Below are 26,996 nucleotides of genomic sequence, written 5' to 3'. Positions count from 1 at the left end.
AGGAAAGTATCTTAAATTGTAAGACAATTTTCCAAGTCAATGAATGTACCTTTGCTATGAAACACTCCATGACAAACATGCAACTGTGAGCTAACACAACACAAGTTATCATAAGCTATTGTAATTAAGATCAAATGACATTCAAATGATCCGAGAGGTTTACAATGATGCAATGTTGAAATGGAAGTTACCGTATGTCCATCCATTCAAATAAGTCATGGTTCAGCATCAACAAGCCTTTATTCCAATCTTAACATCTGAACAGGTATTGAACCCTCACCCCTAACCCTAACCCAAACGTTTCCCAACCACTCAGTGGCCGCTTTAAATGGCAGAGCTGTAGTTTTAATGGAGTTCAGATACTATCGTTTTAACTTATTGCCACCAACAGAGTAGCTTTATTGATAACTAGGGGGACATTGCACTGTCACAGCAGCAGACATAACCATGTCTTTTAACAGGATTCAATAGCACATATTCATGTGAAAAATATGTCCGTAAAATCTACAAGAGCCAACTTAAATTGACATACACATTTACGGTCATGTTTAAGAAAGTGAATCTACTGTATGGTCTGAAGAGCATTTAGGACTAGGACTAAATAATACTCGGTGTTCACACTTTTCGAAATTTCGAAAAAGTTTATATATAAGTATATAAGTTTATATATAATATATATATATATATATATATATATATAAGTTTCCAGCCTGCAGCCTTCAAGCCTGTAGACTGTATTTCTGACTCTTTTTTACAGTATAGGATTGTGGATGATGGAGTACAGTAGGGTACGACTTAAGCTACATTGCATAAATCCTTTCTTTCTGAGACGTGAAAAGTTGTATGGTACATGGTTGGACATTATATTCATTGGAATGGTTTCAAAATGGTTGTGGAGGAGGACCACCATTTGATATGTTTCTGGAGGAGGAGGGAGGGTATCTAGTAGCATGCAACCTTGACCGTGAATGGACAATTGTGTGGAATAGAAGTAAACGTTTTTGCATAATTGCATAATTTATCTGAGGCATTTAGGAAAATGGAACATAAATAATTTAGGGCTAACTTAACATTAAATAGCTCTGAAATAATGTGGGAATTATTGAGGGGAAAAACCACATTAATTTTATTTTAGATAGAGGTCACAAGGACACTAAGTAGAGTGCTTTTCTGCTTGTCCGCTGAATTTAACTTGCACATCTAATGCAGGTTGTGTAATTACACTACATATGTCTCTAGTTTAATGTTACTCTCCCTGATTTAATCCAATTCAACCAAACATCCTACCTTTCCATTGAGTGAAATGGCTTGCACGGTTTCAGTGAATTTTAACCAACACAAAACCTCGTGGATGTAAAACCGTGGCCAACTTTGATAAAAATAAAAAAAAACGAAAGAAGTATATCTATAACACAATCAGAATGTTATATATAGGAGCACAGAACATGAAAGGACATTGACCTGACCTCTAGGATGAATTCAACTGTACTCCAGAAGCAGACTGTCACAAACAGTGTCTTTACAGATCCTATCCCCTCCATTAGTGACAGAATATGATGGTGGTGGTAGATTGGACTTCACACACGTACATTCACACATGCACATACACATTCTCACACTTGCACAAACACACACACACACACAACCCTGATGGTAACAAAATGATCCTGCAATTTCACTGCTATATACTGGGGAAGGAACATTGGTGGGATTTAGTTCATGGTAACCCAGGTAACCAGACAGAGAAGCCCATTGTGGAAATAATCGTCTGCTATTTTGTCTGTAGTCCTGTAGTGTTACTGACACTGAGACCTGGGGAGCGAGTGGATATAGGAGGAGACACATCATGGTACTAGCTTTGGAAGATTCGGTGCCTTGTCCACTTTCATGTTATGTATGTTGACGTTTGAACATATTTACATCTGTCTCCTGGTTGGACGTATTCTTACTCTTTATTGCACCCTTCATGATTATCCCTCTATTGTTAACCTCTATTGTGTCTGCTGTGATTCCGTTATTTTCTTGGTCTTATCTGTTGTATTCACCAATCACCCACATTTCACACACAAACTTCTGAAAGAATGTTCTCATGTTATTTTGGCTTGTGTTGAGCGATTATGAAAATCTTTCTTGCAACAAATAACAGAACGCACAAGTGACGGGTATGGGTAGCATGTGAATATGGCACTAATGATTCCTATACAGTAGCACAGATGTTGCCGTTAAAGACAACTAGATTGAGATATAGCCTTGAATTCAAGGATGCAGCTGGAAATGTGGTGTTGAAAAACGCGGTGAAAACATGGATTGTGTATTGTGGTCATACCGTGAAGAGTTGTGAGAGGGATGGGAGAGGAAAAGAGGATACAGCTAAGCAGGGAAAAGGCAGGGAAAATATATTTTTCCCAAAATATATTTTGAAAAAAGGTACAATAACAGATGTCCGTTGAGAATAAGGGTGAGTGGTCAGGTACATCTAGTTTGGTCTCTCAGATTCTGGGCTGCCGTCCAGAACTGCTGGACAAAAAGCGCCCGTCATCTAAGAAATGGCTCCTGGCCCAACCGTAATGAAGGTCGTGCGCTTTAGTATCTTCGTTTATGAGTCAGCAGGTGTTTTTGGTTAGCTCTGTGCTCTCTTCAGAAGAGATTGTACCTGACAGAAAAGATGAGTGGCGTTCAAAGTTGATCATTAGGGCAGTTTTTAACAACGAGCCACATCTAATTAGGGTATTGACGATAGTTCAGATGACTTAATTAGGCGGGATGATAATCATTTTAGAAACGACATGGTTTGGAAAATGTATCTGCTTCCACAGTATTCCTGATGTTGACCAATGATTCATTTCAAAATCAGGGTATGGGTTGAAGGGAATATAAACCTGATATTTGGAGATGAGAGTCTACTGATTTTGATTGATAGCCTCTTTTAAAGCCTTCAGAGAAAAGCAATAATATGTGTCCTTCCCTCCCCCTGAAAAATATTTGAGACACAGACTGAGGTGAGTTTTAATAGCTTGGCGATCAGCAGGTTTGGCTAAAAGAGGGCGACAGATCCATTAAGGATTAATACCTCCAAGCATTACGAAAATAAAGAGCAGATGTTTCCAATGCCATTAATGCCTAACACCTTGGTACATTTCCCCCATCTTTAGACTTAATATGGTTTATTGTCCCAAGGCTGCACATACTTAAAAGTTTCATTCAAAAACTTTGCAGTTATTGTGAAAACCTTTAGCGTCTTCCATATGTCTAAGTGGCAACTTTGTCTGTTTGTTGTTGCCATCTATGTCTTAATGGTTTGTGGACGGAAAAAGTCCATCAGTAAGAATAAGGTATATTTAGAGTTGTTTTGTTTTTAGGATTTATCTTCAGATAAGAACAGCAAGTTTAGATTTTAAATCAAGATGTTCATTTAATGACACTACCAAACATGTCATCACATTCAGTACTTCAATTTCTAAGAGATGTTCACAAGATCACAACATCATCAAACATACTGTGCTTCTTCTTTGCTTTCAATTCATACTGCATTCAGAACCATTGCCTCAGACACCTCCACTGTGGAGTCCACCTCACGGCTGAGGCCAGACCACATCAACCTATGCAGCTCCACCCGTGGTAGAACATTGATTTTTCAGGGCTACTTGGAGCTAGGCAAACTCAGTGAACATGGAGTGCCTGACAAATGAACCAGCGGGTCAACGTATACTTTAAGTGTCTGGTTCCCTTATTCCTGGTGTTGTTGGATTATTTTTCCTGTATTCATGTTCTGGTAGAAGTGAGAAACTAAAGGCCTTTCAAGTGGAATACCACTCTCCATTGGGTAAGTGCCTCACTCGCAAATATCTTGTTAAGGCATTGAAATTACATGAGGAGAAAGATGATGATTAAATGACAGCGTTTTCCTAACATACAATTAACAGCTCATTTTGGATTAAAAAAACAAAGCATGACAACACCAATCAAATATCTAGACTAATTACCAGTTACTTTTTAAACCACGTTGGGATTTTGTTTGAAGTCACCAGCTATACGGATGTGGAGAGTTTAACCTGTTAAGACGTACTGTAATCTGTCATTCCAACAACTGCATAGCCGGCCTGTGAGGAAGCGCGAGAGAGGAAAAAGGAAGAGCGGCATTGAGAGACAGAGAGAGAGAGAGCTAGGCAGGGGAAGTGATTTTTTTCATGCACAGTGACTTCGCTCCCAGGCCTGTGCTCCCGTCAAAAATCCCGCGCTTGTTTGTGTTGAAATAATGAGGCCGCCGTGTTGAGCTGTGTGGAGAATTAATGTGAGTGACTGTGGCAAGGCTAAGAGCCACGGAGGAGATCGCAGCTCCGCTGTGCAGTCTGTCTCCATGTGTGGCAGGTAAAAAGGGAGGACGGGGGGGGGGGGGCAACTCTTACGGGAGGTGTACTCACTTCCAGTGTACTTGTCAGGTTTCTGGCTCCGCCGACCCCCTCAGAGCTACTCGGGGCAGCTTGAAGAGAAGACAATCCCTGTGGGGACGTTTCTTGGTCGGAGTGGTGTAGTGAGAAAGCGTTTTGTAGCTATGAAACTAATGTCTGTCTTAACCGGTAACTTGCAAGTTAGTTGTTTGTTGTTGTTGTTGCATTTTTGTTATATTTCCCAGGGGTGTCTCACTGACTTTAATTTTGACATGCTCATTGCCTGGTAAAAAAACTAGGGGGAATGAGAGACTAGTGAATATCGGAACAGACAGAATGACCATAAAATAATGGTTGCCATGCTTAGAGTGCTACTCTGAATGAAGAGACTCTTGGGGCTTTGCATGCAGTCCAAGCCACACAACATTTGTATTCAGCTCAAGTTTCAATGAGTGGAGCAAGCAGTCTTCACAGTCTTTTTTCTTAAAAGGTCTTAATAGCAAACATACGTCCCCACTCTTTCAAATGCAGGCATTTAAAGTGTAACTGTGTTTAAGTTAGAGGGGAGAACCTAAAGGATTATGTTGTGGGAAAGCGATGTGTGTTGATTTTATCTCTGGAAAGTTCAACCATAGCAAATTTTGCCGTTCTTGATTTCAGGTGTGGGTTAGCAATTTTATAATGATTCTGCATGACATTAGATTTCAACCTTGACTGCAAGGAACTTATTTAAAAGCAGAATCAGGAGACTAGATGTAATTCCTGATAAGCAATTATCAAACTAAAATTGTTTATTTGTTGTGAGTAGCTTGTAGCTTGTAGTACATTTCTGATTGCCAGCAACTGCTGCTTACCAACGCAGTCCAAAAAGTGTTTCATTACATTTGCAAACTGTCATGTTCCTTTGCGGGTTACCAACAATGTCCTTGGTGACGACATGTGTCTTGTGAGGCGCATGGGTTGTACCTGTAGGGAAGTGCTCGTTGATGGCCCAGTTGTCCACCTGTAAGGTGGCATTGCCCCCGTTTCTCGTGAAGCGGACCACATGGTACTTCCCGTCGTTCACGGGCATGCTGTTCTCCGTCACGCTGATATCCACCGTGCCGATGTTGAACGTAACTCCGATCTTCCCTTGTTGCTGGAGTAGGGGAAGAGCAATGAAAAGTCATTTAAACCACTGAATTTTTTCAGTTTCCTAAACATTCCTAATGTTTTTTCAGGCATGCACAGTTATTAATTGATTGTGTAATTGTTTCCATTTTTGAATGACTAAATAAATATAGATCTCACACAAAAATGATCTTAGTGCTGAAGTTAACCACATCTAGAATGGTGTTCTATGACAAAAAAGTATAAGGTTATATTTGATACAGTATACTGCAGCATTGAAAGAGATGTGTGTCACTACACTTTACGTTTCACATTTTACAACCTTACAACAGTATACAAAGCAAAGAGGCATCTCCAACACAACTTATTGAGGCTACACAGACAAGTTTGTTGACATATTACAGAAAGCAAGGGAGGAACTCATACGAAAGGTCTGAATAAAACGCAGAGGGAATTATTTATCCAGCAAAAGCTGTTACTACACTACCACCATAAAATTGTAACCAGGATGATATTATACTGTTACATGGAGCGTTTAGATAATTCAAAAGATGAAAAAGTATCTAAATGTAGAAGGCTAATGCATTTTTGTTAGATCTTCTGCCATGCAATTCCGGGCAGATTCAAAGGAGAGAACACTTTTACTTCATATATCTTAGCCTGTAGCATGACTTTTTGATCACAGACATTTGCCTCACTTCTTTTTGACATTTTTTCCACATTTGTGTAACATCAAGGAGCTTTCCGAAAATAACACCCACCCATCATCTCCGTTGTGTGAAGTGTAGACGTTTTACACGATGTCTACTCTCCTCTATTTTTGGAAAAGTCTAGTCATGGAAGCTTTGGTAGTTTTAGTCTAATTCAGTCTATTTAGCATGCTGAGTGCAGTTTGGGGTAAAAATAAAAGCAGAAAATGAATACAAAATAAATCATTTTAAAAACCTCCCTTCGATGAAACTGCTTTGTGAATAAAACACACATGATTTTTGACAATTTGAAAGGATTTATTTGCCTAAAAAAAGCAAATACATGACCATGAAATCTGATCTGCTTCAAAGAGCATACCAGACCAAGCCAACACAACCTATCATCAGGGATTATATCCCCCTTAATTTAAGTGTATTCAGTCCATTCACTGATACAGATGCCTGCAGCGAGCAGTTTTCTTTTCCTCAGAGCGCTGAGGTCCGGCCCTTATGAGGGAGGAAATTTCATGCTATTACCTGAGCAAAATTGATAAGTGGTTAAAATGTAACAGCCTTTACTTTGAGAGCCTGTGTATTTAGCTGATAATGTACTAGGGACTTGCTTTATTCCTTGAAAACAGAAGTAGAGCCCAGGTGACGATTGTTTCATCTGTAAAGATGGGGTCAGTCAATGTCACTGATCAAAAACATGATCAAAAACATGATTTGATGATTTGTCCTAATTTCCCTGGTTCCAAACAATGTCATGTCCTTACCGCAAGGCCCAATTATGGGTCTTATATGGGCAGATGATATATTGTTTTACCTCCTAATTAGCTGTGTGCAACATGCCAATGCACATGTATTTCCAAAGTATACTTTTTTCAAGCACCTACATTACTTCGGTAATCACTGTTCATATTTTTTTTCAACACATACTGTCATGAATTTATCATGTTGCTTTTTTTCAGCTAGGATTGGATAGGATGCTAATATCGAACAGGCAGCTCAAACAACAAGCTCTTAACAAAACTTTTAACAGACCCAAAAAGCTGAAAACATCACTTGGGGTGACAGAAGGAGGGATTTTAATGGAAAGAAGATGTGCTGTAATAACTCTATTAGCATCTTAAAACAGGGGGAGCTACTTAGATATCTTTCCGTGTGTCACTTTGTAAATCCTAAAACAGTTGCTCCTTTTTATGGTCTGCAAGGATTTTTTTGTTTTAAAAAAGTTCATATTCAATCAAATGAGTTTGATTGAATTGGCAAGAATTAGCTCCCCACCCTATTCCATTTGTCAATAGAGGCAGTAATTATGAGTTGTCGGTTTCACGGTTTAACAGTAAAGCTTTTTCGGTTTGTTGACCTTTATGTGACCCAATCTAACATAAGTGTACAGTACACTTTAGGAAGTCATAGTTTACTATGTACAGCTGGAAAATGTGTCGGCGGATGAAAGGGTTTACCGGTCAAATCCAATGCAGAGATGCAGTGATCACATCATGCATTTGGAAATGGTTAGACCACAACTCATTAATAATATAGACTGCGCGCCCTTTGTTTTCCACTTTCCATCTGGTGTGCCTTAATTTGACACTGGCACTCCTTTTGTGACAGCGCAAACTGTAACTGTCGAGGTTTAGGCCACCTGAAATTGCTCTCTAGGTCCTTGTGACATTGTGCACACGTGTGTTTCTATTGAAGGTCAATCCGCTAGTCGAGACGGACAATTACTTTTCTAGGTGTGAGCCAGAGAGAGAGCAAGTGAAAGGATACAGTCACACTGGCATCAGCCTCAATGCCATCAGCAAGCACCTGAGCATCGTTGTTTTCTTCTCCTAAGCTTTACAGTAATTCCATCTGACGCAAATAGAAGGTTCACAAAACAAAACAGTTATCACTCACTCCCAATCAGACAGAAAAGCACACAGACCAATTTGAGCAAAAAAGCGTACAAAAACAAAAGAACATCCTACACTGGAATGTGGTACCTGCACACACACACACACACACACACACCCACACGTGGTCCGGCCTTCACAGACTTGGTGGATGAAAACCAAATGACACACCACCAATGAACCTACATTATCTACCTAAGCTTTTTTAACTCTCAAGATCTTCCAGGACCATTAGCTGGTCAATAAGAGCACAGGAAAGGGATGCAGAAGATTCTGGAGAATAATTCGCCAAGGGTGTTCCAGGAGTTCCTGGCGTCTGTGCTGTGGTTTATGAAGATATCAAACGTGTTGATGAGGCAGAACGAGCCTTTTAATTCACTGGCTGCTGTTCCTGTTCCTGCTGCTGCCGCTGTTGCTCAGTTTGTGCCAAGGCGGGTAGCATACTGCAAAACATAGGCAGATGCCAAGCAGTTTTAATCTGCTGTGAATTTACTGGATTGACAGTCACGCAGAGCAAAGGAGAGAGAGAGGGAGAAAGAGAGAGAGTTAGAAAGATTTTGAGTTGAGGAGAGGGAGAGAGTCAGAGAGACAGCGAGTAGGATACAAAAAAAGAAAGAAAGATTTTAAAAAAATGTAAACATCAAGGGGAAACCAATGGCAGGTAGGGAGAGGGTAGGACTATTAAACTGAAGAAGCACCCTTCATATTTTCTACTAAATTTGGCTCTAATGTTATGAATTAAAAGTATTCTCATCTCGACTATTTGCTACTTTTACAGTCACATTTTTGACATACAGAGAGTCAGCCAAACCAACCAGCTATTGTTACTTTGGAGTTTGTGCTGTTAGAGGCTGATGGGCGGTGGGAAATATGTTGACATGAGGAAAACACACAAAGAGTCATCTTAACCAGAGCATGATGACTCTGATTTTTTGTGTGTTGCTTTTACCCCGGCAGCCATAATGATACCTGAGGCATGATAGGGCTGTAAGTGGGCAGCCCTTGTGCGGGGGTAGTGCACTTTAGGGTCCCAAAGTTTAACAGCGAACATGTCCCCCCCCCCTTCATTTTTGTTCTTTTTGAGCACATCAAGTAATTGCCACCGGTATCATCCACAGGGGCTGTGGAAACACAGCATATCTGACAAAGCCAGTTCACGGGGGTGGTGGGGGTGATTGTGGCCATAGGCAGGCAAAATAACATTAGCTAATGGGTTAGCACCGCTGATCATGGAGGTGATGGGGGGGTGGAGTCGATTGACAGTGTTGTTTGTCCTTTCTGCGTTCCATGTCTTCTTGCACAGCGTTTCTTTTTGGCCTGTGTTCCTCGGTTTGTGTGTCAGTCTGTGTGCTCCAATGACCTTTGACCATTTGTTCTCCTGAAGTGGTGTACTGTAATGCGTTTAAATGAGGAACAGACAACAGCCGAGACATTGTAAGAACGCTGAGGGTGTATGGTTGGACAAAATGAAGGGGAGTGGGGTGACGTAGGTGGGGGGGCAACTAGTTTGCTTACACAAGTCCATAATACATACTGGCAAAAGGTCCAGATGAGGAGGGAGAACACAAGAAGGAAGTTAGAGTGTCAGTGTAAGGGGGACCAGACAGCATCAAGGAAAACCGTGTGACAGTCAGGGCAGGTTGGAATGAAATGATGGAAATGTTATTCAGGCCTACTTAGAGACAGGTTTCTCATCCATGACAGAAAATGAAGTCTTGGATTACGCATTTTTTCTTTTCCCTGAGAACGACAACATCTTCTGAAAGTTTCTTGAATACAATTTTACAAATAGTACCATAATTGTTGGATATGAAAAAACAACAGACTAAACTGAAGTCTTCAAAGTTGCTCGTGGCTGTTTTAACTACTTCTGGTGCTCAAAGTAAACAAGGTTCTGTGTGATCTGTCAATCAAGTGGTAAGAATGACACAGCAGACAGATGGACAGGAAAGGGATCTCAGAGGCAAGTGGAAGAAGTTCAAGGAAGTGTTTGAAGGTGCTGGGATTCTATGAAGTTAAAAATAGGTAATAATAACACCCAAGTCTTATCCTTTGGATTTTAACTGAGGCATCTCTGTCTCTCACAGGATTTCCCTCTGTATCTCTTCAGTTTTCGTCTCTTTTTCACCATCTTTTCCTGAGAATAGGTAATTTTGTCCGACCTAGTTGGAATTGGTCTTGCCCCTCTCTCTATTGTGTAAAGTCGTTCTGACCCAAATCTCTGGCTTCACAATCCTCGCTCAATGATAGACGAGACCTCCTCGTACCTACATTGACTCTCTTCCATTCAAACACTTTATGCCAAAGAAGGTGCCACCTACAAAGGGAAACAAATGTGCACATACACTTGCATACAGATACAGTAATCGTCCTGTATCTACTGCATACAAACATTGATATAAACCCTACCGTCTTAATCTTTTCTTCTGAGATATATCTGACTCCCTGTTGGAATTGTTTGGGTCATTATCTTGCAGTAGGATGAACCTTTGACAAACTAGGTGTCTACCATAGGGCAGTGATTCTCAAACTTTTTACACGGTGTGCCACCAGAATAGTTGTTTCTCCAAGTAACACCACTATGATTGACACAATACCTTAGGCCCACCTTATTCAGCTACTCACAGTTCGTGCAAGAGGCAAATGTATTCCCAGTGAGCCTTTTTTTATGTTTCATTGTAGACTGTTGTCAGTCACAGCCATGCTGTACAAAGACTTCAAATTCAATTCATCTATTCACAAGACCTTCTTCCAGTTTTCATCTACTGCTAGTGCTTCTTGGCCAGCCTCTTTTTTTAAGCCATTTTATCTATGGGTTTCTTTCTGCGACTCAAGCATGCAGCTCGAAGTCTTCTCGCCACAGTTAAAACTGATACTTGCTTCCTTTGACCAGTATTGTGCTGTGCTTGAAGCTGTTGGCCTGTGAGATGCCTGGGAGACAGCGGTTGACTTTCAAAAAACTTCTTATTTTGTTGAAGAACTCTTCCTGTGAGATGTTCCTCCAGCTTTCTCCTGCTTTTTGAAGGAGTGTGAAACTGACACCTCAGCTTTTCTGTGTGCAATGTCACCCAAATAAAGGTGACTTGCGTGGGGCTAAAACCCCAGAAGACAGCGTGGGAGGAACAGGATTTCCAGTGCACTTATGTTCTTCACTTATCAATAGAACTAGTCACTGGATACTAGTTAGTATGTTCTCATGTGAGTTTGCTGTTGATAACAGTTGATTGTGTCTATGTGTCAGGCTGAGTAGATGTCCACAATCAGAAAAAAGTACTGTGGAAACGTCTCTTGTGATGACTACTGGGAGAGCTCCACCTATGATCTCTCTCTGCCCTGAGAGTGGTCATGCGCTGGTAGCTTTGAATCTTTCTCTGTGACTTGTTACAGAGAAACACATAAATGCCTGACTGTCACTATTTGTGTTTACATTCTTGTGCCCTATAAAAGATGGTCCTCAGGCCTTCAGAGTGGAGAGAGACATGATGGAGACCTAAGCCTGGTGTTGTTTTGTCAATTATTTTCAGAGGTTTGGTTTTCTCTCCCAATCTGCTGATTGCATTTACTTATGAAAATCCAGAGCTCAACTGAACGAGACAGAACATACACTTTCTTCATCAACAGCAACAGAATATCGGCTTGTACGCTTTCGTCCGACACGCTGTTGTCACAATGTCAATGTATCAAAGAACCTATGGTATTTTTAGTTTTGCCTTTTACAGTAAGTATCTGCCAATGCTAGTCAAACTACATGATGGCAAGGGACAAAAGATTGAAATTGATTGGCCAGTGAAATTGAAACTAGCTTTAAGGCACGCCGTCCGGAACACTTGCCCCTCCCTAGACTTTTTTCATAGACTTTACCGAGTTTGTCCCTAAACCCCAGAATTGGAACCTGCCGATCAATAGGCTGCGATGTGCTTGACCTTTGTGGCCATGACTATTTTTCCATCTCTCTCGCTCTCCATCTCCACTCTGGTTTTACTAAAAATAAAAATCCTTGTTTTTCTAAACCGCCAGTTCCATTGAATACAACTTCTAGATCAGAAATATACCCCAGGGGGATCTCATTACAAAGCTCTTGCCCAACCCATTTGAAAAGTCTAGGATATGTAAGGATGGTTTGTGTGTGTGTGTGTTTCTGTTTAGTGTGCAAGGTCGGGCGCTTTCATAGTATACAGAACATGATAAGATGCTGTCAAATCCTGAAATGATTTTATAAATGATGATAAGGAGTATAACGTATACACTCATCGCTCGCCAAGCCATGTATTCTGAGAACGTTATGATTACTAATCATGTGTGCTAGTGTGTTTCTGTAAGATTATGTATGCTTTTATATGTTAATGTGTGTGTGTATTTGTGTAGGAGTTCTTGAGCATATTTGCATGTGAAAGTGTGTTTGTAATGCATTAGGTGACTCACCACCAGGGCACATCTGATTTTCAAACAGCATTAGTGGGTAATATTAAACCATAAAGTATTGATTCGTACAGCAGAGTTAATTGAGATTAAAGCCAGATTAGTCGGGGGTGGGAGATGGGGGTGGATAGACACAAAAGGGAAAGACCCTCTGAAAGTACTTGATTCAGTCTTTGTTGGGCCTCGTGTGCATTTAACCTCTAACTTATGGGTGTTCTGTCGAAGAGGCCGCGTGTGTTTTGTGCATGACCGAAAGCAGGCTGCTTATAATTGAGGTTGCTTTGACACTGAGGCAGTACCAAGCATAATACAACCTCAGAGAGATTTGGGCAAAGTGACATAGAAGATGTCCACGTATTTTTTGTATGCCATGTCGTTTGTTGTACTTTGTCTTGACATTGCTGGTGAACCCGGTGTAGATCGGTTAGACTCACTCCTCAGGTATGTATGCAGGCCACCCTTGCCAGCCAATCGCAAGTCTTTCATTGAGGTAGTGCGTTTGAGAAGTTAGAGGTGGCAGGGGTTTGACCCCAGGTACCGGCAAACTTTGGCCATGTGTAGCTCCGATAATGGTGTGTCCATGTCTGTTATGCTAGTAAATTCTGTCATTTGTAATTCTCTCCCTCAAATGCAATTCAAACTTCCATTACTGTATAATGCAGAAGAGTCACACTTTTTTGGGGGGAACACTTAAAAATAAGCGTTATTTCTAGATAGTTCTACACCTTAGAAATCTATTGAATGTAAAATGAAGAAGAAGAGTTTGTGTGGCTACGAACAGAATTACAACTCAACCATGAATACTGCGTAAAGGAGCAACTTAGCATTGTCCGTATAAGGTCTTGAAGAACATTCATCCCAGCCGAACAGTACTTCGACAGAACCCACTGGATGAAAGCAACAAGGGGACGTTCACCAGGTGTGTTCTAATGAAGGAAGATTATTTTCAGCGGGATGAGTACAAGCCAAACTGTCAAACCCCCACACCTGTGTAATGGCAACTCTTGTCCCCCCTAGATGAAACACAACAGAAATTAAACGAGCAGAGGGTAATTGTGCAACTTCTCTCCTCTCTCCTGCCGAAAGCTGGAGAGACAGAGGGCCCAACGGCATATTGATGTCTCTACAGCTGAGGTGTTCCAGCAGATTGAAAATCAAGAAGCGAAGTGTAGTTATGGTCCTGGCTGATTAGAACAGATCAACACTATTGATTTCCTGTACACTTAGATCTCTCCCCCTTAGTATTTCATTTCGAAGGCGCAAAGTGCCAATGGATGTTATTGTCGAGCTTATTTTGACTTGAACTCCTTTTGTGTTCTTCCAGCTGCCAATGTAAGCAAAATGAGCAGATAACGATTCTTATTTCTACAGATTGGACTGTCTCATTTTCAATGGATTCAACCATTTAGGAGCCGTGTGTAATAACGTTAACCAGTGTTTATGGAGAGAGTTAGACTGTTTGAAGATCCCTGTACGGTGCTGGGGAGGGTAAACAAAAGGTGTGCTGAACACCACTAAAATAGTTCAATAATTTGATGATAATGAGGTGTGTTGGTGTTGTGGCTTAAAAACATAACATGTGACCCCACAAGACCGGTAAGGGAAGAATGGAAAAAAAAATGAAATAAAGGACTGCTGGTAACTGATTATTGCGAGCGAGAGAAATACACATTGAATACCTAAATGCAGGCCACAGCTGAAAAATAATGGGCTTTTAAGAGCTGTACTTAGAGGTAGATTGGAATTTTTTTTCACCCAACTGCCCGAGCAAAAAGCTCAACTCTTCCCATTCTGGGAGCGGTAGCCAATTTGTAGACACATTTAGTTTGCATCCTAATCACACCCTCCCTGTCATGCTGCACAGGAAGAAGAGCAGAGGCATTCATGACTATCAATAGCATTTCCCCCTCAACCAATGTGTCGCGGTACGATCATCTCAGCTGGCCGATTACAGGAAGAAAAAAAGTGTCTAAATACTTCTCAGAGGGTCTCCGTTTGAAAATGTATCCAATTAGTATTCTGTTAGTTGAAGAGGAGGGAAGAAGAGAGGAAAAGAACAGAGGCAACAGTAAAAAAAAAAAAAGACTTGATTTGGCCAAAATATAGACAACTGTGGATATTTGTGACTGTGCACCTGAAAGAAGTAGAGAGAAGGAAAGGATAGGTGGGGGAGACGCGGGCAGGGGTGGGAGGGTGTATAAGGGGCTGTCTTGGTGGTTTAAAAAAGGCAACAAAGCAGACTGGGAGAAAGACAGAGGTGGTACGTCAAGAAAGACTAAATGAGAAAAAGGGTGAGAGAGAGAGAGAGAGAGAGAGCATAAAAGAGAAGGAGACTTCTGCCAACCAACGACACCTTGGCAGAGTGGGAGCGGGTAAGCAGATGGCCTATTTGGCAGGAAGGCCAGTCTCGTGATGATGTATCTTCAGACGTGCGAGGGAAGGGTCGATGGATTCGGCTTGAGGAGAGGCAGCGCCCGCTCGCGCAGCGGCTTTCCTCCGACCCGAGCCGTGATAGATGTTGCCTTTGGCTCGCTAAGTTTTGTGAGCGGCAGTGAGCCACTGTTGCTGTAATGAGGTGTGAAGGCTAATAATGCCTTCAATTTGGGCTCATAGATTCTGGTTTGACTTCTCGTTCTGTTTGGAAGTATTCGCCTATTCGCCTCTTTGGGCATTGCTTTCCAGTCTGACCAGAGCCAACAATTGGTCCTTTCTTAATAAACCTTGGGATAACTAATGTGTCGCTCATTTAAAATGTGGTAGCCATGAGAGAAACACATTTTCAAAAGTATGTGAGACATGGTCGCCAACATGGCCATCCGTAGGTCATTACAGCCAGTAGTGTTTTTAATCACGTGTCAAAGGCCCAATTTGCAAACTGACTTGATTTAATTGACTGAACTCATCATGTAGGAACTGCGTGCTACCCTGCCTTCTGCTGCTATACTTTTGCACACGGTTCTAGCCTGTGCAATCACATTTTAGATCCTCATCTGACCACATCTCTTTTCATCTGGACCTGTTCACCTGACCAGGCTGTCATTCTGAGGTGTTTGAAAGGCGCAAGATTGTTTTCGTCCTGCCTTCTCGAGGACCACATTTGCAGTAAGGTGTTTGACCACCTTACTGGAAACCTCTGCTCCAGTAAAGAAAATGAAAAAAGGATGTTCCCCTTTAAAAGTGGTGGATCGTGAGTCCCCAGCCAGAGGGAGGGGGAGACGGGGGCGACCGTGAACCAGCAAACGCTCAAACGCTGTTCCAGTCCCCACAGGGGCCATCGGTGACAATCTGGCTGCTCACCTCGCCCTTCCTCTCCCTCCTCCCACGCTCTCTCTTTCTTGCCACCCTCCACTTCTCGGCCGCCCGGCCAAAGTCAGCTTGTCCCCCGGCTCAGAGAGGACTAAACCTCAGTCTGTTGCTTCCTTTGAAAACACAATTCAAATGATGCATTTGCTGTGTTTTATTTAAGGTAGAGTAGGTGACCGATTATGCTTGTACTGTTCATTGTTTGTGTGAATTGGTGAGTACCTGCTCGTTGCTCGAGTGAAATAAACACATTTAATTGGTTGTGGTTTCACTCCAAAACTGTTTGTGTATGAGTCATCCCTCGAGTAATGGAAGGGATGGTGGGTCTGTCCATTCTAAATATGCACATGATTTATGAATGTTTGCTTAGTTAAAATGAACATAAATGTTGTTAGCCCACATTTGGAATCCATCAACAGTTCAATCCCTCCCCATAACGACATGCGAGCAACACAATTCCCTTCACGGCAGGTTCGCCCTCCAAAATTTGAGTCAATTTTGGCAGGGGCAGTGTCCATTTGCCCTTCCCCAGCAAAAAGACCCCGATTTGGGGTGAGGTGAAGTGGTGAGGGAGGGAGTTTATGGAGGTCTGGTGTGGTGCCATTGCTTTGACCGCCCGTTAGGGCCGGAGGGCTCCCAACAGACTGGGCTCAAGAGCCACAATAAAATCAGTGGACAGATGGAGGGAGGGAAGCAGAAGAGGGGAAAAATAGAGAGAGAGATGGAGGAAAGGGAGGAAAAAAGAGGGAGGGATGAAGAGAGAAAGAGAGAGAGACAGAGACTTTAGAGGACTTCTCTGCTTCATCTCCCGCCATAAAACTTTATTCAGTGGTCCGTACTAGTACAAGGTCACTCATTAGGTGCAAATCCAATTAGTTGGAACGTGACAACAGCCCTTTGGTCAAAGAAACAAGAGAATATGTCCTTTAAAAAATTACATTCTCCTGTGTATCTGTGATAGTCTGAATATTTGAGGACAGTCGCTCGAGCGACTGATACTTGTGCATGTCCTTGTGTGCATATCTGCTCTTGCCATCTATATTTGAGTGTTCAGCATTTGTGTGGGCTTGTGACTATTTGTATTACTGTGCAGTGTGTGTGTGTGTGTGTGTGTGTGTGTGTGTGTGTGTGTGTGTGTGTGTGTGTGTGTGTGGGTGTGTGTGTGTGTGGATCCCAAGATACTCCCAAGGCCTGGGATCAGGCAGTGATGGAATCTGGTGTGATGCAATGGGATTTGTGCAAACAGCAGGACGACCACCGGCGCGGAATACACACACAGTACACGCTAGCTGAACTATTAACATCCATGCACAAACATAAGGGCATATATCATACACTGCCACACAATCATAAACCATTACTGCAATGGTTGCTCGTAAGTCATGACACACGCAGACATTTCTCTGCTTCAGTCATGTAGCGTAAATTCACGCCCACTAGCATTGTCTTACTCATAGGGCTAGGGTTATTGAGTCATGCGCGTGCCTATTACGTGTGTTTGCAAGCCATCGCATGTCTCCAGGGTAAACACAGAAACTGAACTATGTTACACTGTATGGCAACATGTACCGCAAACACTGCACTGCAGTACTACGTTGTTTTCATACACAGTAAGAAATTGAGAAAGAAAGGAGGAAGGAAGGGAGTCAGGTGGCTGAGCGGTTAGGGAATTGTACTAGTAATGTGAAGGTTGCCAGTTTGATTCCCGGCCGTGCCAAATGACGTTGTGTCGTTGGGGGGGAATGTCCCTGTACTTACTGTAAGTCGCTCTGGATAAGAGCGTCTGCCAAATGACTAAATGTAAATGTAATATATATGTAAGGAATGAAAGAAAAAGGTTGAAAATAAGAAAAAACTGAATGAATGAGGGGGAAAAAAAGAATCAAAGTCACAATCGTTGAAAGCGAAACACTTACGATGTGTAGCATGACGTAGTCTCCCAAGCCGGGGGCACTGTCTATCCTGACCAAAATCCCATCCTTGAGCGAAGTGCTGAACCCCACGGTCAGTCGGTCCGTCCTGGTGCTGGGTCTCTCATTGGCCGGCCACCTGAATGTTATCAGCCCTCCTCCTTTCCCAAAGATGTACGTTGTCCCGGCTGAGGAGAGAACAGAAAGAAGAGGAGGTGAGTTGAGAGGCTCAGGAGACAGAGACAGCTGAAGACAGAGTTATGTCAAAATGAGGGTAATATAATGACACCTGTCAAAATACTCTCTTCAGCAAAGAGTTTGACGAAGGTGTGAGTTGGTGTATTTTCCTTCCATGTTAGTCTTTTGTGGTTTGTTTTCTTGAACAACCAGCCGGCTGATTTCCTGTCAAATCAGATTTCACCCTTGAGAAGCATGGCTATCTCTTCCTTGCCTGCACACATTCACACACGTATGCACATGCACATGCATGCACACGTGCCATACAAACACACACAGACACACACACACACACCCATAGAGATGACAGGATTGAGTGCTGATGGACAAACAAGAAAATTAGTACATGACAATGCAGAAGCAGAAACGCTGTTCATTTTTAATAACAACAGGAACCAATTCTCCACCCATGCCCTCCAGTCATGTATTAAACATCAGAAACTGATGAAGAATGTGTATGAAGAGAAAAGGAAAAAAAATCCATTAAAATGGCTCCTTCATCTGATCAAGTTTGGCCAAGTAGGCCAAAAACTTTCCAAACAAAGTATAGGCCTGTTCTTACACATACACAGCCTTGCTTGGTACAATATGGTCTTAAAATAGTTTTTACGTGTAAAGTTCATACCTGGGTCAGTAAAATCATATTTCACCTGCTTATTCTCTCCTTTTAGCACCAAGGGGAAACACTGTGACCTGTACGATAAATATAACTCCCAACTGCCTTTGGATAAAGCAGAAATCCAGTTCACAGGCAAAATCGAGCAAATTTGCCAATCCAAAATGTTCCCCATCTTTAATATTGAATCAATGAAGAAGTAATATGTGAATGCAATTATAAATATGAGTGCTCTAAAATAGTGGAATTGTGGGTTTAAGTACAGTGCGTTGTCCGTGAGCAGTGTGTGTGCGTGTGTGTGTGTGTGCGTGTGTGTGAGAGTATGTGTGTGTGTGTTTGCTCTAAGGCGAAGGGCCAGCTGGCTGTGTCGTGTCCCCTCGAGTTTTGTGTCAAGTAGAACATCTGGCCCCGAGTTTGAACACGGCCACTAGAAACACCTGGAGCACAGGGTGCTTTCAGCTCCCTCACAACCCTTCACCTTCTCACATGACCGTGTACACTTGAGAGAAAGGAGACTCACATTTGAACAACTTGCAACTGTTTTGCCTCACACTCCTCTGGTCACAAAAATATCTATTTTTATCAGGCAACAAGGTATTTTTTCATCTCAGTGAGATCTTTGCAAAAACTTTGTCCTGGTGTATTTTGAGAGTTGTACGATAAAGCCTGTCACAATAAAGCCCCAACAGTATATGTCGTTTAGTGTATGTTCCTATATATTGATATACATATATATGCTTCTCTTACGTAACTGGAGTGTATGTTTGTAAGTCAGAAAAATCAATAATCAAAATTACTTCAAGAGTTGGAACCGATACAAAAAACAATCAAAAAGGGAGTTTCTTTCCAAATTAGGTATTTGGTTGCACTCCAGTGCTAAAAAATGAATGCAATCATTACACAATGAATTAATGAAGAGGCCCTTGGCTCTGGAATAGACTTGTCAAATGAGGATCTTAGAGGTTTAAGGATAAAATGATAAAAGTAAACATATGAGGAAAAAGGCATTTCGCTTACACTCAATTACATGGAGGATCAAACGACAGAAACTGAAAAAGTATGACACTTTTGAGGAAATTAGCTGACATCTATTCACTTATCTCAGATAGTGGAAAGAACAGGTGAAAGCCTCTTTGAGTTTTAGTCCCCAAAAGAATGGCAGAATATATGCTGGATAACTGAAGTGCGAAGCAATGGAAGCAATTGTTATCCTCTTTCAGTTCCACCCAGAAAACGGAGTCGGTTTTACATTGGGCCAGCCAGCAGAATGACAAGATGGGGTTGGCCAGTGGCCAAGTTCTTGGGGCGACAGACCTCCCAAGCTCTGGGGTGAGAGGCTCTGTCCATGGCTAATAGCTTCATGGATGACAAACTCATTACAGGCTAATTACCACATACAATATTGTTTGTTTTGGTAATAGAGAAAGCCTTGGCGCAGTCCCGACAACTAAAGGCCCCGTGGTTTAGTGCAGATGTCTGGGCTGGATGTCACAAGAATGAAGGATGCTACATAAATGCAGGGTGCACTAACACAAAAAAAAAAAATATATATATATATATATATCTATTTACTGCATCAGTAATGTAAAATTGCAGTCTGTATGATAAGTAGGGTTCCTGTATACACATTTCTATTTTAGTTTTGGATTCTGGATTAAAGATAATTAGAACTAGTATTAAAGAGACACCATATGGTAATTGTATTGCTAATATAATACAGCATGTAATATTTAGTATAGTGTGTCACATTCCTACTATATCCAGCTAGGATTTTTAAGCCCAGCTAAACTGGAAGCTTGTGTTATTTCCAACTGTGAAAAACTTTTTCAATTAAGGCAAACCATCAGTGCCCAAGTAACACTGGGTTCTTTTAGCAATCAGTCACAAGCATTGACACGCAATGGCGCTGAAGCTTTTAAAAGCTATTAGAAAGCATAAATGCGACATCTGATGTGAATGCTAATGACTTAAATACCTTTCTCATAAAGAATTTCAGGTAAGAGAGGGCATGCTGTCAAAGGAAATGAATAATGTTAACAGTTTCATCTTAAGAAATACCCCGAAGCACGAATAGTTCCATGGAATAATTCTTTTTTTCGAAATAAAGATATGTGTGCCTCTAATTAAGTCATGCTAATGCATTAAGTAAACCTCCATATTCAAACCAGTAATGGGGATCACAGCCTGACAAGAAGTCAGAAGAAGACAAAACTTGGAGAAATAAAAAACAAAGGACACAAGGTGAATGTTTTGCATTAATTTGCGCTGTCGACAACCTCAGTCATGCCTTCCCTCACAGTACTCTGAGGTGGGAAGGCTATAAATGAGCAGGGTGAAAAAAGTTGAGCTTATCGTCACTTCTTTTAAAAGTTGTAGGAGCCCAAAGATGTGACATGAAAAGCCAATGTATCTCACGAAATAATCTGCATTTGCAAGCTTGTGCTGAGGTAAAACCAATGCAAAATATGGCCAAAGATAGGAAACATTCTTCAATCAGAGTGGGAAACAAGATGGTGGACTAGTGCCGTCAGGAAGCCCTGGAGAGCAATATAAGGGAATCAAAGCATTTCTAGGCCCCTCCTTCTTCCTGGAACTTCTACCTAAAGTTCAAGCCACGGGCAAAAATAGAGCATCCATCCACTTGAACATCACATGATACGATTTCCCCGTTTCTCAGAATTTCTCGGCGTGTAAATAACAAACATAGCTAGGCTGGATCACCGCAACACCATGCATGCAATATGAGAACGTGCGGTGGTCCGCTTTGAACCTGATAATATCAGATGTTCCGATCCCCTGTGTGCCACTCATTTCCAATGGATAGTAGATGGATACACACACACACCCACACACACACACACATTCCGCATTCCTGTGGTATCCACGATGGAAGGCTTTAAGCAGTTCATGCCCCCTTAAGGGATGATCTCGAGAGTGTAGCAGAAGTGTAGCAGGAGTCTAGAGGTTTGACATCTATCAGCTGAGCAATTGGATTCCTGCACTCCTTAGATAAGAGACTGATTGGAGTGGGAGTTTAAGAGGGAGAGAGTTGAGAGTGGCACAAGAGATGGTCGGGAAGAAGAGTTTCGAAGGAGAGACAGAGGGGGAGGGAGACAGCGACAAAATGACACGCCTGTAGCCGACACTGCTGTTGTACGGTCAGCCATTTGAAATGAATCAGCAGTTAACATGATTACAGGGACACTGACGCCTTGGAAATGAGGTCAATTAGACACAGACACAGAAAAGAACGGCAGTTGTACTGCAAAGCTATGCTGGATAATGATGCACAGAATATGATCTGTGTTTTCATAATCCGAATAATTTCCAGGTGTTCAATCCAGGGAAGAAGGAATGCAATGCAATTGGACATGTTTTTCCATAGAAGTAATATTCCTTTCCTGAATGAACAGTTCGGTGTTGATGCAATTTAGATAAATATACATAAATAGAAGCTAAACCCCGAACTCTTGTTTGACACTTTCCCCCAAACAATGCTATTGTAGATTCTGTAGCTTCTTTAAATACAAGCTCAAAATAGATGGTGAAAGCAAGGTGTGTGTGTGTGTGGGGGGGGGGGGTTGTTGGAGAATGAGGAGGGAGCCCTAAAGCAATACCAAATGTGTCACCACGGCAATGTAGCATCAGTGGTGATAGAAAACGAGATAAACCAGGGAGGCTGAGAGTGGAGATGGGATTTTGATAGAGCAGTTTTTCAGACACAACCTCAAGACCTAAAAAAAAAAAACTTTTCAACGAAACGGTGCCGCTGGTTTCCAGGGGTGTGTTTACTTTCTGGAAGGAGGTTTAGTGTTTGACAGAGACTGTGTTTGTTAGAAACAGACAAAAACCTGTCATCCATTACTTTGCATAGGCCGTCTATTACCAGTAGTGCGGAATATACGTAACAGTTACAGGATGTGACGTGTATATGACAGACCAAAAATACATTTCAATATTTCCTTTGAGGTAAATCAGAGATCCAGCAGAAGACATGAAAACTATTAATTCCAGTTTCTTATCTCCGATAATATTAATTTGTAAAGTCATGCTCTTTTAAAAGGACGACACATTTTTCTCTTTCATGCAATGCACCTGTTTTTCTAAATCAATTAAAATAATTGATCTCTTTTTTTACTGAAGCAGAGGTCAAGGTAGTTCTGTCCTATGAAACTGAACCTCAAATTTACCTTTAAATGCTAGGACTGCTAGGACTATTACTTGAATTGCTATGGCGATACTTGACCGTAAGTTATGTAATGGTTATGTAATGGTAGATTCAAAGCCTTGCTGAGTGACAAAGGAATCCTTGAGACACAAGCCCAATCTGTGCCAGTCTCTCATACCGCTTGATCAGCTGGGTGCCTTTTCTATTGTTTACAAATTGTCCAGCCCAACAGCTTGCGTTGCCATCTGCACAAAATGGCCGCCAGAACTAGGGTTGGGGGAAGATGAGAAAGACTGTGATGATGGCATAGGCTACGGCACAATGTGCTGTTTACTGGCTTCCCCACTGAAGTCAGGTTTGCCCTGGGACTGTAGAACTGCTGCTGTCATGCTTTCCGTGTCTAATCAACAATAGGTGGCTTCAAATGGGCTGTGGCGTCCATTTTGAGGCAGCTGGAGCCAGTTTATTTTAAGAGAGAGAAAAACTGTCAGCAGTTTCTTCCTAGGGAATGCAATTCTGGGTACACTGCTGTTAGGAAAGGTGCTATGAACCTGTTAGGAGGTGGTGGATTTGATGTTGTACTCATTTCAACAATTAATAAATCTCTCTATGGCAAACAATATCATTTTTAACCCAAACGGTGAGAATTAGCATTCAATTAGTCTTAGAATAAAAAAAGTGTGTAGGCTATATGGGCCCCCAATAGAGAAGTGTATTTTAATAGTGTGTAGGGCCTACCTCTGCAAATATAGCCTTCTTACAAAACTCTCACACAAAAATGTCTTCCCAATCATTCAGTCCTTTTTGAGAGGCCATACATTTTCATCTCCCATTGTGTCACTGTAAAGAATGTCTGTTGACATACAGTAAGGCCATAGACTTACACTTTTTTTTAAGGAGTTCAGTTCAAATTCTCCACTTGCAGTGTCTGTACATTTGGGTGAACCTTTTCATCTACGGTTCAAGGGTTTGAATCCTGTTTACAGAATGTGACGGAGTGAGAAAAACGAGGTGGAGAGGAAAGGAGCCTTTTCCTGGACTTCTCCTCTACGAATGAAGTCCAGCGGCAGAAAGCAACCGGACCAGTCGCAGTAGTTTGGGATAATTAACGGAGCACAGCGAGTTCAATCCTATCTCCTCGGAAATTGAGAGTGACGGGGAAGGTCGACGTTCCGGGGTGCAGGGAGAATGGCTTCTTTTCAGAGGGAGCCGTCAAACGGAAAACGATTTTCCGATGATGGCGAGAGAGGAGTGCACGAGTGGAGATATCGCCTGAACCGATGAACTTACTCACACCTCACAGGCAACTGACAAAAAAAAAAAGCCTTCTGTGTTGTGGATTTGCGGGTCTTACTTCGGTTAGGTAGATAGACTGTGGGACAGAGATAGAGAAGGTGGAAGAGCTCATTACCTTTTTCTAAATGTTTCCCACCTAGCTGACTGATGAATATTCGAGCTGTATCCATGTACACAGTGAACCCTTAGCGAACCTCTGTCACATAAAACGATGCGGCATGTCTTCGCATGAATTGCGAAGAATATCCCCAAATCCTAACAGTAGGCCTATTGCGAAACACCTCAAAAGGTTACGAAACGATGCCTATACTCACTTGAGAGACAAGCAGTAGGCCCACTCCATTTTGCCCACAATAGAGAACAGCAAATCAGAGCTAACTCAAGTCTGGCTCATTTCCTACCGCAGACAAAAGGCAACAACTACGACCAAGCTTTCTGTCTGATAACGCTACTCCTCTACACTCTGTGTGACACTGATTGTCCACCCTCGATAACAGACCATTATTTCTACTTTTACACTCACGCGTGCTACTTGCCTATAATTTGACGTCATATCAAGACCAAACTCTCAAATTACTAGCAGACCTTTTGTGGAAGGTGCGACCCTGCTTCTTTTAAGTGTGTCCATTTTAAGCGGTGATTATACACGGCGCTCTGATTTAGGACGCCTTTTTTTTTTTTTAAGGGACGTATTGTATGGCAACCGAGGGCACAACGGATAGAGCTGTCGTACTGTCAAACTGACGATGATAAGAAATGTAAAAATGAATCAACTCAAAAGTAAATAATGCCTTTCATCTTGGAGAACTCGTTATATAAAAAAGTACTATTCCACAAAAAGAGGAGGATTGGGCTAGCCATTACTGCTGTAGTAAAATAGATTTTATTTCATTCAGTGGGGTGCATGTACAGTACTGTATGTGTCAACTTAATGTCTATTTCCTTGGATCTATCTGTAATTGACAAATAAATCCTCATTTCTCTGGGTTTGCAGTGTTATTATAAGGACTGTGCAGGTAGTCTCACTACACAGCATGTAGCACATACAAACACATTTATCACGTACACACAAACACATGAAAGTTCATATTTATATCCAGTAGAATCGCCATGCGTGTGTGGGTCTGTGTGTGTTGGTCAGAGAGTGTGTTTGTGTGTCGGAGAACTGGTTGGACTGAAAGGTCAGTCAGGACAATGCAACCAAATGCAAATCTGTAATTTCGGACTAGTTGAAACCTACACAGGCTGTTCCAGTGTTGCAGTTAGCTTATTTCAAAATAAATAGACAACATTAAATCCATCTCTTAGCAGAATTAGTAATTGGGGCAGAGTCTGTCGAGGACGGTAACATTCAGAAAGACAAAGAAGCACAGAGGGAGATATTTAGAGAAAGTTAAAGATAGATAAAGAGATAGAAGTAGAAAGAGAGAGAGCGATAATACAAAGCGCTTGGGATAGTATAATCCCCACGCTGTCTGAGTCACTCAGCATACCTCCCCCCCCCCCACCCCCATTCTCTCTCCCTGCCTTTTCCTCTCTCAAAATGTCTCCTCTCCCTTTATTCAGAGTACGTTGGGCTCAGTGTTGTGGATCAGAGGGCTGGTATGAGGCTGCCTGATGTTTATCTCCGCAGGGAAACGGGGTGTCTTTTCTCTCCTGTGTTCCAATGCTTCGGAGATGGGGTTCCTGCAGTGCAACGAGCCACAGGGAAGGGGGGGCCCACGCGACACTGGTGCCCGGGCTGCATAGTCACTGCTCCAAGAGTTCCTTTGAGCCGGCTTATCTTGACGCTTTCCGTTTGATAATACAGGGACCAGGTGCTGGGGAGTCAGGGCTGTCGCAGAGAGACAGATAAACGGTTGTGTTGTTGGTGTGTGTTCTTGTGCGTGTGCTGCCAGTATTGTCCCCTGCAAACAGGCACACACAAAACGCACACCTACCCACAGTTTCTGTCATCTTGGCATTACGGGTAGAATACTCTCTGTCAAGCAAAAGAGAGAGAGAGAGAGGGAGAGATAGAGAAAGAGAGAGAGAGAGAGAGAGAGAGAGAGAGAGAGGGAGGGAGGGAGGGAGGGAGGGAGGGAGGGAGGGAGGGAGAGAAAAGGAGGGAGGGAAAGAAAGAGAGAATGAAAGAGAAGAAGGAAAGAGAGCAGGTGCTGTGTGTGAGCCTCTGATAGTGCTGGTCTTTGTGTCGGGGCCTCCGCTCGGTTAAACAACAATGACTCCACTGCCGCAGTGTGTGACCACACCTGCATGTGTATGTGTCTGTATTTGAGTGTGTGTTTGTGTGTGTATTTAGCGTTAATGTGCCAGTTAGTTGTATCACGTGTGCGTGTGTGACAGTGTTTGTGTGTTAGTGTTTGTGTGTGTGTGTGTGTGAGAGAGAGAGAAAGTGTTTCAGTGTTAGTGTGTGTGTGTGTGTGTGTGTGTGTGAGAGAGAGAGAGAGGGAGAGAGAGACAGTGTTTCAGTGTTCGTGTTTGTGATGCCAGCCTGCTACTCTTCCCTCATTCTTTTTCCCCCTCAGTCTCTTTATCCTCTCTCCCTCTTCCTTCTCTTGTGTGAAAGCAGTCACTCTCCTAAACCCCTTCTCCCTTTGAAGCTGTGCTTAGAAGAAATGGATGAGAAATTAAAGAAAGGAGGGACGGTGGCTTGCAATTGCACATGAAAGATAGGGAAAAAACTGAGTTGCACAAGGAATCCATCTGGGAGGGGGAAACTGCAGGCAGTGCGTTCGACTGTGAAGAATACATTGACTATGTGACACAAGCCTTTTTTGGGACAAGTCAGAAGGCTACATCTATCAAACAAACAAGCACACACAATCTGATGGGTTCGTGGAGCTTTTCCGCATGGAAGTCAGACCGGAAAGCAAGTCCAGTTTTGGCGCAAGTGACTTTTATCCTTTGTTTTGTGTAGAACATTGCACACTGGAGAAGAAGAAAAAAACCGGCACCG

The 26,996-nt window shown here is 42.2% G+C and overlaps 1 protein-coding gene across 13 annotated transcripts in view; it reads right to left on the bottom strand.

The window, feature by feature from the left end:
• The window catches only part of nrxn3a (neurexin 3a), a 216,988-nt gene that overhangs the window by 28,873 nt on the left and 161,119 nt on the right, over window positions 1-26,996 (bottom strand). For all 13 annotated transcript variants that reach the window (XM_084674745.1, XM_084674707.1, XM_084674714.1 and 10 more), the window contains 2 exons: window positions 17,730-17,911; window positions 5,355-5,526 (listed from right to left, as the gene is read on the bottom strand). In XM_084674745.1, the coding sequence (XP_084530871.1) occupies window positions 5,355-5,526; window positions 17,730-17,911 (354 nt within the window). The remainder of the gene's footprint in view (window positions 1-5,354; window positions 5,527-17,729; window positions 17,912-26,996) is intronic.

This window comes from Hypomesus nipponensis, chromosome 3 (assembly GCF_054491055.1).
Source record: "Hypomesus nipponensis isolate SF chromosome 3, ASM5449105v1, whole genome shotgun sequence".
Lineage (NCBI taxonomy): Eukaryota > Metazoa > Chordata > Actinopteri > Osmeriformes > Osmeridae > Hypomesus > Hypomesus nipponensis.
The sequence above is the reverse complement of the archived record's forward strand: the minus strand, read 5'-3'. Positions and strand labels throughout refer to the sequence as shown.